The sequence below is a fragment of the Ahaetulla prasina genome, chromosome 14 (genome assembly GCF_028640845.1).
Source record: "Ahaetulla prasina isolate Xishuangbanna chromosome 14, ASM2864084v1, whole genome shotgun sequence".
Taxonomy (NCBI): domain Eukaryota; kingdom Metazoa; phylum Chordata; class Lepidosauria; order Squamata; family Colubridae; genus Ahaetulla; species Ahaetulla prasina.
Window position 1 is genome coordinate 1,819,057 of NC_080552.1, and position 12,745 is coordinate 1,831,801.

A 12,745-nucleotide genomic window follows, 5' to 3' on the forward strand; every position below is an offset into this window, starting at 1 on the left:
CTTCCTTCTCTATGAAGAATGCAGTTCATTTTTCATCCAGCAGTTGAGGAGTGTCGTCCCCTTCCCCCAAGACTTCAGAGGCCCAGAGGCTTGACTGTCCCCCCCCCCCCAATGGTTCCAATCCATGGTTTCCCTCGTGTAACATTGTTTTTGGAAAGCACAAGTTGGTGTCTCTTTCGCTTAGCTCACTGATAAGAAGATGACGGAGCGGCTGAGGGATGTCTCGGAAGGGCTGTCCCGGAATGACTTGCACCAAGCGGTGGTTCCGGTCTTGACTGCTTTGATCTCCTATCACAGCTACCTGGACAAGACGAAGCAGGTATTGCAGGAGGAGCGGGGGCAGTGGGATGAGGGAAACTTGCTCTCCCCTCTGCTTCTGAGACCCCTGCATTTATAATGATTACTACTGCTTTTTGCCACTTCATTCCCAGAGGCTCTCCGGACTTTATAAGCATTAACAAGAGAAGAGTAAAGGCAAAACTCAGCATATGCAGAGGTAGTCAATCAGTCCAGTGTTCCACCATTTGGGATAGATGATCTTAATCAACTTCAGATGCTTTTCTGAAGCACCATAACAATGCAGCAAGGGGTGGTTGGCATCCAGATCTCTGGGAAAGGCTTAAGTAGGGCTTCTCTAAATAGCATTCCCCTGGTGGAAGGATCCTGTGCAAGCACGTTTCACTGGATTAGCAGATTCACCTTGGAGAAGGCAGACCTGGAGACATCCAGCCCTTGAGTCATGTCAGGTTTTAAAAGTGTTGATCTATACCCAGAACTTCCTGGCAGTCGTTACAACTCTCAGCGATGGCATTCTTTGGGCAGGCATCAGTGGGTGCATAGACAGGGCTGCTACAGTTTCCCCAAGGCCTTCTGGAGGAGCCCTGCGTGCATGAATTACAGGCAGCCTTCAACTTAGAACCATACATTTAGTAACCATTCAGAGTTGCAATGACACTGGAAAAGAGACATGACCATTTCTCACACTGATGATGGTCACAGCTGAGGATGGGGATGATTTCTTGAGAAGGGGACGTACCATCTCTTTCAAGACGAGCAGCACCGTCACTCACCAATATATTTACTACCACCTGACTCCGTCTTTTGTCACACACACAAACATACATGCACATGGGCTTTGTCTGACCAGATAGTTAAGGCAGTGACCTAATTCACAAGTGGCGGAGCTAATCCCATGGGGGGACTCAGTCTGCTTCCTCAAAAGCCACAGGTTGGAGCTACTCCCTGCTCCCCAAGATAAGTGCTTGTCATTTCAAATGGATTTGCCCTAGCGGCCTCCAAGTTAATGGGAGTGATTTTGTCCTCCAAAGGTTTAGCATAGAAAGATGCCTGGGAGAATTTTTAATGTGAGGAACCTTGAATTTGGCTTTTTTAAAATTCTCTTTTGGATGCTAAAACTCACCACAGCCAACTCCGTCATCCTAACAGTCTATATTCAATACATACAAAATGTCTTAGAGCCCCCCTTGTACCTTCTCCTGTATAATCATGTTCTCTCCACCCAGCGAGAGATGGTTTACTGCCTGGAGCATGGGCTGATCTTCCGCTGTGCCAGCCAGTGTGTGGTGGCATTGTCGATCTGCAGTGTTGAGATGCCGGATATTATCATCAAAGCTTTGCCAGTCCTGATAGTTAAGTTGACGCATATTTCAGCCACAGCCAACATGGCCATCCCTCTCTTGGAATTCCTTTCAAGTAAGTCGTGGGTGCCCCTGGAGCCTGCATCGGCCTGTCTCTTCAGGAGGGGTAGCAAAAAACGATGTGTCACTGTTCTTTTGGGAACTCTTAGAAACTCCATAAGAACTTTGACCATGGGATACATGAATAGTTGCCCTTTCTTGTGAAAATTTCTGGTGCTTTGACAGTGAGAAGGCAGGGGGAATTAGAGGAAAACAGATACAGGAAAGCTCAAACCATTTTAGTTTCTGAAGATTGTTGAGTTGCTCTTTGCATCTGGCATTATATTTTCAGTCTCAACAAGTGATAGAACTCTAGCTCAGACCCCCCATGTTCAGATGTAGCTGGGACTTGAGTGAGAGATCACTGAAAGAGTGAAACCATTAGCATGGCACTTCCCTTACCTGGCCAAGGCGGCTACTTGGGAGTCCAGGTGACCTGTCCCTGCACGAGACCAGTCCAAGCATGATGGGCAGGCTATCCTACGTGGCCCAGCCTTGTGTTTATGATTTAGAGTAATACAGAATCCAGCCCATTGCAATTGATTCAGAAGCCTGCATCTGTGTGAATTTTGCAAAACCAGGCAGTGTGAATCTCCTTTATGTGCATGGAGCAGGGTGAGGCCTCTTACCTGACCTTATTTTCTTCTCCCTTCCAGCGCTGGCCCGCCTGCCTCATCTCTACAGGAACTTTGCAGCGGAGCAGTATGCCAGTGTATTTGCCATCTCTCTGCCCTATACAAACCCTTCCAAGTAAGCTGGCTGCTTCATATTAACTCATAACCAAGTGATCCTTGGTTTTCTGTTGACAGTTGTTTTGAGAATGGTTTTTTACTCCAGAAGAGAAGTTAGGTTTAGATGGCCCAGTCCCGTTGTCCAGCTGCACCCTTTTCTTAGGATATTGAAAGATGACAGAGGCAGAAGGGGATAGCCATAGCACTTAGACTTATATACCACTTCACAGTGCTTTACGGCCCTCTCTAAGCAGTTTACAGAGGCAGCCTCTTGCCCCCAACAATTTGGGTCCTCATTTGACCAACCTCGGAAGGATGGAAGGCTGAGTCATCCAGATTCGAACTGCCAAATTGTAGACAGCTGGCAGTCAGCAGAAGTAGCCTGCAGAACTGCATTCTAACCACTCCGCCACCACGGTGCTTATGGTGAAGAGGCTGGTTGATGAATGTATCAGCTGTGGTGAATTTTCTTCCCAGGCAAATCTCCTGCCTATCAGCACGACCTTCACAGTATAGACTTCTCGGTAGCGCTTCCACTGGTAGATCACACAGGTTGGCCTGGCTGCTTTGCCCCATGCTGTTCTTGTTAATTTGATTGACTGCGTATTTATCGATTTATAAATTGATTAACTGCCAAAGAGCCCATAGACCCAGGCCATCAGGGTTACTAAACATTTTTTCTGAACTGTTTTTTAGGTTTAACCAGTATATTGTATGCTTGGCGCATCATGTCATAGCCATGTGGTTTATCAAATGCCGCCTCCCCTTTCGGAAAGACTTTGTTCCCTATATCACTAAGGTGAGTGTCTTCCATAATTGAGAAAGACCAAGGAAAACTCTGGCTGTGCAGCTATTTCTCAGCCCTGGCAGCTTTCAGAAATGTGGCCTCCAGCTCCCAAAGTGCAGGTGTTGCAGTGCACTTCTGTGGCCTTTGTTCTCCTTGTGACTTACGCTAACTATAGTGAGTGAGGCTGGGAAGATTTTGCTTGAGTTGACTTTGCAGCTTGATCTGGCTATTCCCCAGTCGGGGTAGAGGACAGAGGGACTGGCCATGAAGGTCAGGAAGAAAAGCCACCGTAGGGCAAGGGAGCCACTCCCTCATTCCCCTGAAGAGGAAGGGAGAGTGGGGGAAGCACAGTCCAATTTGCAAGGTTTGGTTCTTCTGGCTGTTTCAATCAAAATAGCCCTTGGTACATGGCCGGGGTGCCCTCATCTGGTCTACATTGTAGGGCTGACACCAAGTGCCCTTTGAGGAGGGGTGTTCAGCTGGGGATATTGTGCTGAGACCCATCTGGGATAGAGAATCTCTTGGATCATCTCTGGCACACTCCCCCCCCCCTCCTCTTTTGGACAGGGCTTGCGGTCGAATATCCTCCTCTCCTTCGATGACACCCCAGAGAAAGACAGTTTCCGGGCTCGGAGTACCAGTCTGAACGAAAGACCCAAGAAGTAAGTTGGTCCTAAGGGCAAGAAAGGCTCTTCTCTCACTTTGGCAGCAGTTCAAGGTGGTTTCTACAAGAAGGGCTTCCCTCAACCTTTGCCCACTCGCTCTGGCTGGATGGGGGCTGCAACGCACCTGGAGAAGGGATGTATGGAACGAATGCAGAGTGGTGAAGAAATGGGACTCACCCTCTTGGGTTACCTGTTCTCTTATCCCCACGTCTTGAGGTGGCTGAGGTGCTCTAGAGGCATCTTAGTTCTTCTCCCAGTTCTGACAGCCATCAGATCAGGATGCCAAATGGAAACCGTAGAGTAGTTTTTGTTAAATTGCAATAATTGAAATGTCTCAAATCAATCTCCCTCATGGGGACAATTTCCCTTTTTTGCTGTGGCTCTGTCTCCACTAATTTGACTGAATATTTGATTCTCGTCAAGTTGAAATATTGTTGATTTGTCAGTTCAGGTCGGAATTGGGAGAGAGTTGCCACAAAAACTCTTGGAATCTGTTCCTCTCCAAAGGAGAGAACCTCTTGATTAGAGATTAATGGTTCTCATGACTCACTTCTACACAGAACACTTGCCAGAAATCCCCAAAGTATGAATAAATTGTAGTCAGACTTGGTATGCCTTCATAGAAGCAGCTCAGTTAGGAGAGAGAAGAATGTGTTTGTCTGCCTGGTAAGAAATGCATTCTCCCGGCTCCTGATGTCTTTCTCAAGGGGTGTTCCAGGCTAGAGGGATTCCCACTCAGAAAAACTTGCTTGCGTTGAAATAATTTTGTTTGGCAGTAGGAAACAATGCAGTCATTCTTATCCTCGGTCTTGGGTTTATCCTGGTTGAGCCCTGGAGTGGCCTCTCCGTTGAGTGGATGCTTCCTTATGAGCCTTGTGTCTTGGTGGGTCACCTGGGGCAGTGTTGTGAAGGGCACTTGGGGGTCTGGTCCTGTCTCTGCCCACTCAGCAGCATAAGGAGCTCCCTTGTACAACGCACCTTAACATTCCAGCTGCCACTTTCAATCCGCCTTTGTGTTAAGTTGCACTAATTTCATCTGGTTGTGTATGGTTGGTTTGTGTTCTGTTTTATTTTGGGTTGGGCTAACACCGAGCAGTCTGAAGCAAAAGGGACTTGTTGTGTTTAAAATGTTCATGCTGTTAAGTTTTTCTTGTTTTTTAATTCCCTTCCCTCCTTTTTTTGGCCTTTTGTCTTCTGTTTTTTCTTCTTTTCCTTTCTTTTCTCCACCGTCTTCTGGGGCTTTTATGGCCTTTCACATCCCATCCTTCCAATGATTTCCTTGCTGTGCAATCATGCCTCTCTGGTTCTGATGCCGCTTTGCCCTTAGTAGCTTTAAAGTAGCCAAAAATGCCAGGCCAAACTTGAACCAGTCTCCTCCCGTGAGAGCCCTGAAGGATCCCTCGGCCGTTGATGCCTTCCGCTCCCGCAGCATCAGTGTGTCTGACCATGCAGCCCACAGGTAGAGATGCTGGGACAGGGGAGGAGGAGGGTGAAGAGCAAGGGGGTCTGTGCTGAGGGGGCTGGGAAGGTGCATGTTGGGACTCCTGCTTGGCTTCCTGATGCCCACCCTCCCACTAGCTTTGCAAGCATGTTGGTGCATGTTTCAGGATAACGGTCTCAGTTTGGTTTGGCTTGGCTTGGTTTGGTTTGGTTTGAAGGGACCATGCTGGTGCTTTGCCCAGATCCCCCCCTTCCCCACCATTTCTTAGGGTATGACAGGCTGCAGTTGCTTCTGGCTTAAACCTTTCAAATGGTGGTTATTCCATGGCCGGAATGAAAGCATCCTATGTGCTGGCTCTGTGCTTCATAACATCATGGTTCAAAACCTCTGCAGATACTATGGGATGGAATGGAAACAGGGACGTGGAACCTGAGATCTTTTGAGAATGAGCTGTTCAGGTTTGCCATCTATAATCTTCCGTAGCTCTGTGTTTAGTTTAAGCAGTTTGAAACAAGGAAGGCATCCAGAATGCATCTCTTTCATATCCAAATATGATTCACTGCAAGAAAAATCCACTTATTCCCTGTTACCTTCACCCTGATAAAGCATCATGTTTATTCGAGTTACCCCGCCTTGTCAGAACTAACCCTGATTCCTTTCGATCAATGTTTGACACTAGTTTGGAAGATTACCATAATTGGGGCTGCCTTATTGTATCGCTAACCAGTTGTGAGGAAGAGAAAGAAAGGGGGGATTTGTGAGCCTCCGGTCTCGTCTTAGGCATCAAAACTTTATCTGTGCTGGGTTCTTGGTTATGCTTGGCGGGGGGCCCTTCAACAGCTGCATTGGGAACCTGGGCAGGGAAGGGCCAGCTGCAGCAAAGAGGAATCCTAGCTGCTAATCCTAGTTAGCAATAGAGTAATTGCAGAGGAGCCCATCACAGAGATGGCCTTGTGTGGAAACTCACATACTTTCTTCCAGTTAACGGGGAGAAAAAAGACTTGAAAACTGGAGGAGAAGGCATGAGTGAGCGGAGGGGTTTTTCTGCAGACAACAATGGTCAGATGTAGGTTAAATGGCAACCAAAGAACAGCCATAAGAGCCAACACAAAATCAGGCAACGGGACTCAGATATAAAAGCTGATGTGCCTTGAACAAAGTCCTTCAAAACTTGTTCGTGAAATAGTTCTGCTTGAGTGGTGGGGACACAGAATTATGGTCTGTTGAGGTGGGGGTTTCTGCAGGATAAGGAAAAATAAGATGGCAGCCAAAATTGTGCAATTGTAGCTCTGCCTGCCTTTGATGCCCTGTGGCAGCCACCGTTTTTTCATTTGGGGCAGACCCTGTGGAGACCCCTGTGTTGGGTGCACATTTCATTGCGAGCCAGTCTGACACTCAGGCTTTCACCGGCAGGTTGTGGCTCCATTCCCAGAATGAGTGGAAGAAGTCCTGCTGTGGCCCAGAAGTGGCCAGAATGGGCACATTTGTTTCGATTTAAACATAACGAGATTAGGACGGTTACCGTGTCCCAGGGTCACATGATCCCCTTTTGTGACCTTCTGGCAAGGAAAGTCAACGGGCAAGCCAGATTCAGTTAACCACCATGTTGCTCACTTAAGAGCCACAGTGATTCACTTAACAACTCTGGCAAGAAAGGTGGTAAAATGGGCAAAACCCACTTAACAGCTGTCTCACTTAGCAATCAGATTTGGGGCTCAATTGTGTTCTTAAGTCTAGCTATGCACCATTGACTATTAAGGTCATGTGTTTTAATTAATATTAAATACTTAAATACTTAATACTGATATCATAAGCCCAGATGTCATCAGGTTTCCCCCCAAATATCAGACTCTGTGCAGTTGAGCATCTCAGCCAGGGAAGCCACCTGGGGGCCTTGCAGGGCTCTTGTTATGGGGTTAGAACTGGGGGAGAGAAAGCAATCTGCAGCCTCCTGGGTTGTCTGGAATGGGGAGAGAAATAAATTTTACTGATTTCCGGCTCTCACCTTTGAATTAGTGGGAGTCTTTCTGTTTGCATTTTTCTGAGGTATTTCAGTTTGATTCCTTTAGTTTTTTCTTTTGCATGGTAAATTCATTTTTTGTACATATTTATCTAGTTTAATCCTGATTCAGCCCCCGAACCCCCTGCTGTTCAATCGGAGACAAATGAGAGTCCTGAAAGTGACCCGCAGTCAGTTCTTGCGGTTACTATCTGATGCCATCCGGCCAAGCCCTTCTCTGCTTTTGGGAATAGATGAAATAGCCACCCATTTGCTCTTCTCCCTGCATCTGCTTCCTGGCCCTTGTCTTCAGGGGTCCCCAAGCCAGCGTGAGGCCTGTCCGTTAAAAACCTCCCAGAATCGGATATATTCGCCCACAACTCAGCCTGCTGCATGCTTAACGGAATTTGGGGACCTTCCCATGGGAGATTTGTTCTTCCAAATTATAATCTTCTCCCTGCCCCCCTTTTCTAGCCGGATACAAACCTCCATCACCAGTTCCAGCCTGGGCTCTGCCGATGAGAACTCCATGGCTCAGGCAGATGACAACCTGAAGACCCTCCACTTGGAGCTCACCGAGACCTGCCTCGACATGATGGCCCGATATGTCTTTTCCAACTTCACAGCTGTGCCCAAAAGGTTGGAGTAGCTGCTCTCCTCTGGTGTTTGCACGGGGTTCTTCCCAGGAGGGAGACTCAACACCTGAAGCATTAAGCACCAGGGCTGGTGCAAGGTCTAGTCTCTGCCTGATTATCAGCACCTCAAATCAAGAATGATGCTTGAAGAGATCGTTTGCTCTCAGTTGGGAATCATTTACTGTATACTTTCCTTCCGGAGGTGGGAGTGGGATTTAGAAGCTTTCTTTGGGAAAGTTTCAGTGAATGTTGAACTCTCCCTATTCAGAGAGACTTCAATAGCATCTTTATCCTTGTTTTCTGGGGGCTTTTAGGTCTCCAGTGGGCGAGTTCCTCTTGGCTGGAGGGAGGACCAAGACATGGCTAGTGGGTAACAAGCTTGTTACAATCACTACAAGTGTTGGGACAGGAACCAGGTCTCTCCTGGGCCTTGATCATGGAGAGCTCCATAATGGTGCAGAATCCAGGTAAGCTTCCTACAGCTTGCTCGCTTTCCGGTCCTTTTTAAAGTAAGAGGGCCAGAAAATTAACGACAATGTTATAACTCCAAGGGAAGGTGGAGTTTTTGTCCAGATTTTAAACACTGGCATTGTTTAGATCAATATGATGCGTGGACTTCAGCTCCCAGAATTCTCCAGCCGGAACATAAGATTGAGAAAGACTGGTTTGCAACAGTAAAGGTAGCCTAAATCTCAAGGCAGGGATGGAACTTGGAAGAATGATCTGGTTCTGCAGGATTAAAAGTCATCAGTCTTAGCAGTTAGTTCTCCAGCATGTTCTGCCATCATTGTGGGTTTCTTCACAATAGCACAACAACAGAAAATGGTGCTGTAAACAAATTTGCAAATTTTAATTATAATATCTATCTGCTTAAACCATTGTGTTACATTGTGTGTCATTGTGTGACAACCAAATGTGGTTGTCATTGATGCCACTGCCCAACAAATATTCTATCAGATGTGGACATTGGAAGCATAGTCTCTGCATAACCCCTAAATCCATCTTCCCTTGCATTTCATGTTTGACTGGCAGTTGCTAGTTGACCGCTAGGCTGACTTTCCAAGGCATGAACTGGGAAGGACTAGGGAGTGTGCCCACCTGATCTGACTGGTAGGACTGGCAGATGCCCTTAGGGAGAAGCCGCTGGCAATAAAGATGTTACATGGGCAAATGCAGGGGGTCCCATCACTGCCTGCACCCCTAGATTCTATAACACTTGTAGTTTCTGGGTGGTCTTCAGGGGCAGCCCCATGTAGAATGCCTTGTAGCAATCCACACAAGAAGTGACCAAGGCCTTCCAGTCAAGGAAGAAGCAAAATTTGTGCACCAGGTAAACCTGTGCAAAGCAGGCACCCCAGCCATAGCTACCATCAGCGCCTAGGAGGACCCCAAGTTGCACACCAGCTTGAGCCTGGGGGCCAAAATTAGAGGGTCTTGCCAGGGTTGAGTCGAAGCCTGTCTGTAAATCCTGAGCTCCAACTGGAAGGAGTATAAATGCTGCCAGGTTTAGGTTCAGGCCAAAAGATTATCCTATTTCCTAATGAATTGACAGCAAGATTATTTCTGATTTCCAGTTCAGATCACAGTTTGCAAGTGAGACAGTCAAAGGAGGCTCCTGCAAAACTTGAATCTCAGGCTGGCCCGCAGGTGGTTCGAACCCGCAACCGAGTCAGGTCCATGTCAGGTAAGGAGCCTCCCAAAGTCTCTGAAATGCACGAATGAATTTACGGACAGGAAAATATGCTTGGAATTGTGGTTGTTAATCATATCAAAGAACCAGCTTGTTTCTAGGCTCTGCTGATCTGAGAGCCTTTGTCCATCAAAGGACGCCCTGCAGTGAAATAACTAAAACTGAAAATGTTGGGGTTGAATTCAGTGGTGGGTTGTTACCGGTTCACCTCGGTTTGGGCAAACTGGTAGCGGCAGCAGGAGGCTCCACCCACCTGCCCAGATGTCATCAAATACGCTCTGTGCATATGCTGACGGGGCACATGCGCGAACCGGTAGCAAAGGTAAGTGAAACCCACCCCGGTTGAATCCTGATCGCCTGATTATCCTATCAGCAGTAATACAGTGTGCCTGTTGTCAGGCTTTGGTTTCTGATTCTTGTGGCTGAGCAGTCGGTGATTGCGGGAAGGGTCCCTTCTGGCAGGAGAGCCCGATTTGTCCAAGCAAGAGGGGCAAAAGAAGCTTCCCAGCGCCTGAATGTTGGCGGCCTCCACAGGGCATGGAATGACTTGGCCTCTTGCTTGGGAACTAAAAGCGAAAGTTTGATGGCGGCCACTAAGACTTTAGATTACAACTCCCATCAAAACCCCATCAAGGTAGCTAATGATTTTGACTGATGGGAGTTGTAGTCCAGAATGTCCAAAAGGAACCAGATTGCCAATCCCTGCCTAAATAGGAGGAATGCGTTTATCAGCTGGATCTCACATGTTATCCAAAGCTACATCTGGCCTGTTGTTCTCAAGAAAATCAGCATGCTGAGTCAGCAACTGTGTTCATAGGGTATGCTAAGCTGCACATTCCCCCTCAGCCCTTTTTCACCTGGTTAAACTGAATTGCATGAACCCAACTTCAGAGCCTGTTGCCAAGTGTGCCTTAACCAGGGCACAGTGAGACCTCTGGGCTTTCATTGCAAGGCTTCTGCCCGGTGGCCTGGATGGAGCCCCGGAGGGGATGCAAGGAGCAGAAGCCCGGCCTTTCTTGAACCTGGTTGCGCACCCCGGGGTTCACAGGCACCGCTTTCTTCTTCCCTTCTGCCCCGAGGCTTGCGTCTGGAGGGAGAAGAACAGAAAGCATTCTGTGGAGTGGACTGGTTGCTGGGCCAGGCTCCTCTGAGCTTCTTGGAATACCCAGGAGGATGCCTGTGCCTGGCATGGTGTGTGGGTGACTGCGTGGCTTGCTATGAAAGAGGGGTAGACTGAATGAAATATGTGCACCAGGTGTACAATTGCGCATGTATTTTCAACTCCACATCTTGGGAAAGGGGTGGGCTGTTTCTTCTTTAGTTGCCCAGGCTGGACTTGTCCGTTCTGTGTTGCTCCTCCTGTGCTTTGATTTAGCCTGAAATCAAATGCAGCTCCGTGATTGCTCCCTCTTGTGCAGGAGGCCATGCTTTGCGGGTTGGTGCTCTGGATAGCTCTGCCTCTCACTTCTCAGCCAGCACGGGACCTCAGGCGCCCCCAAGCTCTCCTGCTCCCCAAACCGAGAAGGCTAACCTGGCTGCTTATGTCCCCCTCCTGACTCAAGGCTGGGCAGAAATATCAGTGCGGAGGCCAACAGGTAGGTGCACTAAGGTAATTAGCACCGGGAGTCCCAAAGGCGCTTTTTTCAAGAGGCAACTGGACTTCCCTTGTTTTCACTTGAAGACGTTTCGCTTCTCATCCAAGAAGCTTCTTCAGTTCGGACTGGATGGTGGGGAATGGAAGGATGTATATTCCTTGCATTCAAAAGAATGCAAATGACCAGCTGTCTGCAGTGAATATAAATGGGGGTGGGGGAATTCAGCAACTTCTGTCTGGCTTGGGCGAACCAGTAGCAGCAGCTGTGAGAGGCTCTGCCCATCGCTTTTTGGGACGCAAAGAAGGCTTTGCACATGCGCAGGAGGCTTTGTGCACGTGCAGACGACGGTACATGTGGATTTGCAAACCAGTAGGGAAGGTAAGTGAATTTCACCCCTGGTATAAATCCTTCCATTCCCCACCATCCAGTCAGAGCTGAAGAAGCTTCTTGGATGAGAAGTGAAACTTTTCAAAGAAAAACAAGAAAGTCCATTTGCCTCTTGAAAAAGCACCTTTGGGGCAGTCGTGACCTGGATGACGGAGAATCTCCGGAGACGTTTAGCACCAGGAGAGAGTCTTCATATGCCAGGGGTGAAATCAACTTACCTTCCTTACTGGAAGTCCACACGCGGCTTGTGCGTGCGTGTCATGCACCTGCAGACCTGCGCATGTGCAGAAGGTAAAAGACACCTGGGTGGCAGGTGTCATCGGTGGTTCAGCGATCGCTACCGGATTGCCAAACCACTGGCCAAGATTGCTACCGGATCGCGAGATCCGGTCAGAACTGGGAGCATTTCACCCCTGCTGCCAAGGCAATGGGGAAGCTGGCAGAGGGGGGCAGTCTGCTCTCCATCAGGGGCTCTGCTGATATTTGTGTTCCAGAGAGTTGTGGAGAACAGAAGGTGATCCTGCTGGCACTTTCAAAGGGATCCAGTCTGGAGCTGGGCTGGGAAAGACGTCTTGGTTCCTAGAAGGGCAACCTTCAGTCAGACTTGATTAGGGCTGGAGAATTCAGATTCTTTGGGAGTTGGATTTTAGCCAGTCACTGGCTAGCTTATTTTAGTTTAGCCATTGGCCAAGTTGGGATATCCGGATATTCCTGGGACAGATGGGTCAGAATTGTTCAATTGTACCGAAAGAAGCTTCTAGGGAAAAACCTTAGAAGGGAGTTTTGTCCCTCTCTTCCCAGACGTTCTTCTCTCCCTGGCTTTCCTCAGGTAACACCAGCTGGCTGATGAGCCTGGAAAATCCGCTGAGCCCCTTCTCTTCAGATATCAACAACATGCCCCTGCAGGAGCTCTCCAACGCCCTGATGGCAGCCGAGCGTTTCAAGGAGCATCGTGAGACAGCCCTGTACAAGTCCCTCTCGGTCCCCTCCTCCAGCTTGTCCACGGGAACAGCCAAGCCGTCTCTCTTGCAGCGCTCCAACACAGGTGAGGCAAAGCTTGGGAGGCCTGCTGGGCCACCCCAGTGGAGCCCACGGGAAGCAGGACTTGTCCCAAGCTG

The 12,745-nt window shown here is 48.5% G+C and overlaps 1 protein-coding gene across 12 annotated transcripts in view; it reads left to right on the forward strand.

The window, feature by feature from the left end:
* The window catches only part of TSC2 (TSC complex subunit 2), a 55,486-nt gene that overhangs the window by 26,709 nt on the left and 16,032 nt on the right, over window positions 1-12,745 (forward strand). For 8 of the 12 annotated variants that reach the window (XM_058157401.1, XM_058157399.1, XM_058157389.1 and 5 more), the window contains 11 exons: window positions 185-319; window positions 1,524-1,713; window positions 2,354-2,447; window positions 3,125-3,227; window positions 3,783-3,877; window positions 5,208-5,339; window positions 7,795-7,959; window positions 8,270-8,422; window positions 9,530-9,639; window positions 11,064-11,240; window positions 12,457-12,672. In XM_058157401.1, coding sequence (XP_058013384.1) covers window positions 185-319; window positions 1,524-1,713; window positions 2,354-2,447; window positions 3,125-3,227; window positions 3,783-3,877; window positions 5,208-5,339; window positions 7,795-7,959; window positions 8,270-8,422; window positions 9,530-9,639; window positions 11,064-11,240; window positions 12,457-12,672 — 1,570 coding nt within the window. The remainder of the gene's footprint in view (window positions 1-184; window positions 320-1,523; window positions 1,714-2,353; window positions 2,448-3,124; window positions 3,228-3,782; window positions 3,878-5,207; window positions 5,340-7,794; window positions 7,960-8,269; window positions 8,423-9,529; window positions 9,640-11,063; window positions 11,241-12,456; window positions 12,673-12,745) is intronic. The other 4 variants (XM_058157395.1, XM_058157397.1, XM_058157398.1 and 1 more) reach the window with 2 other exon arrangements.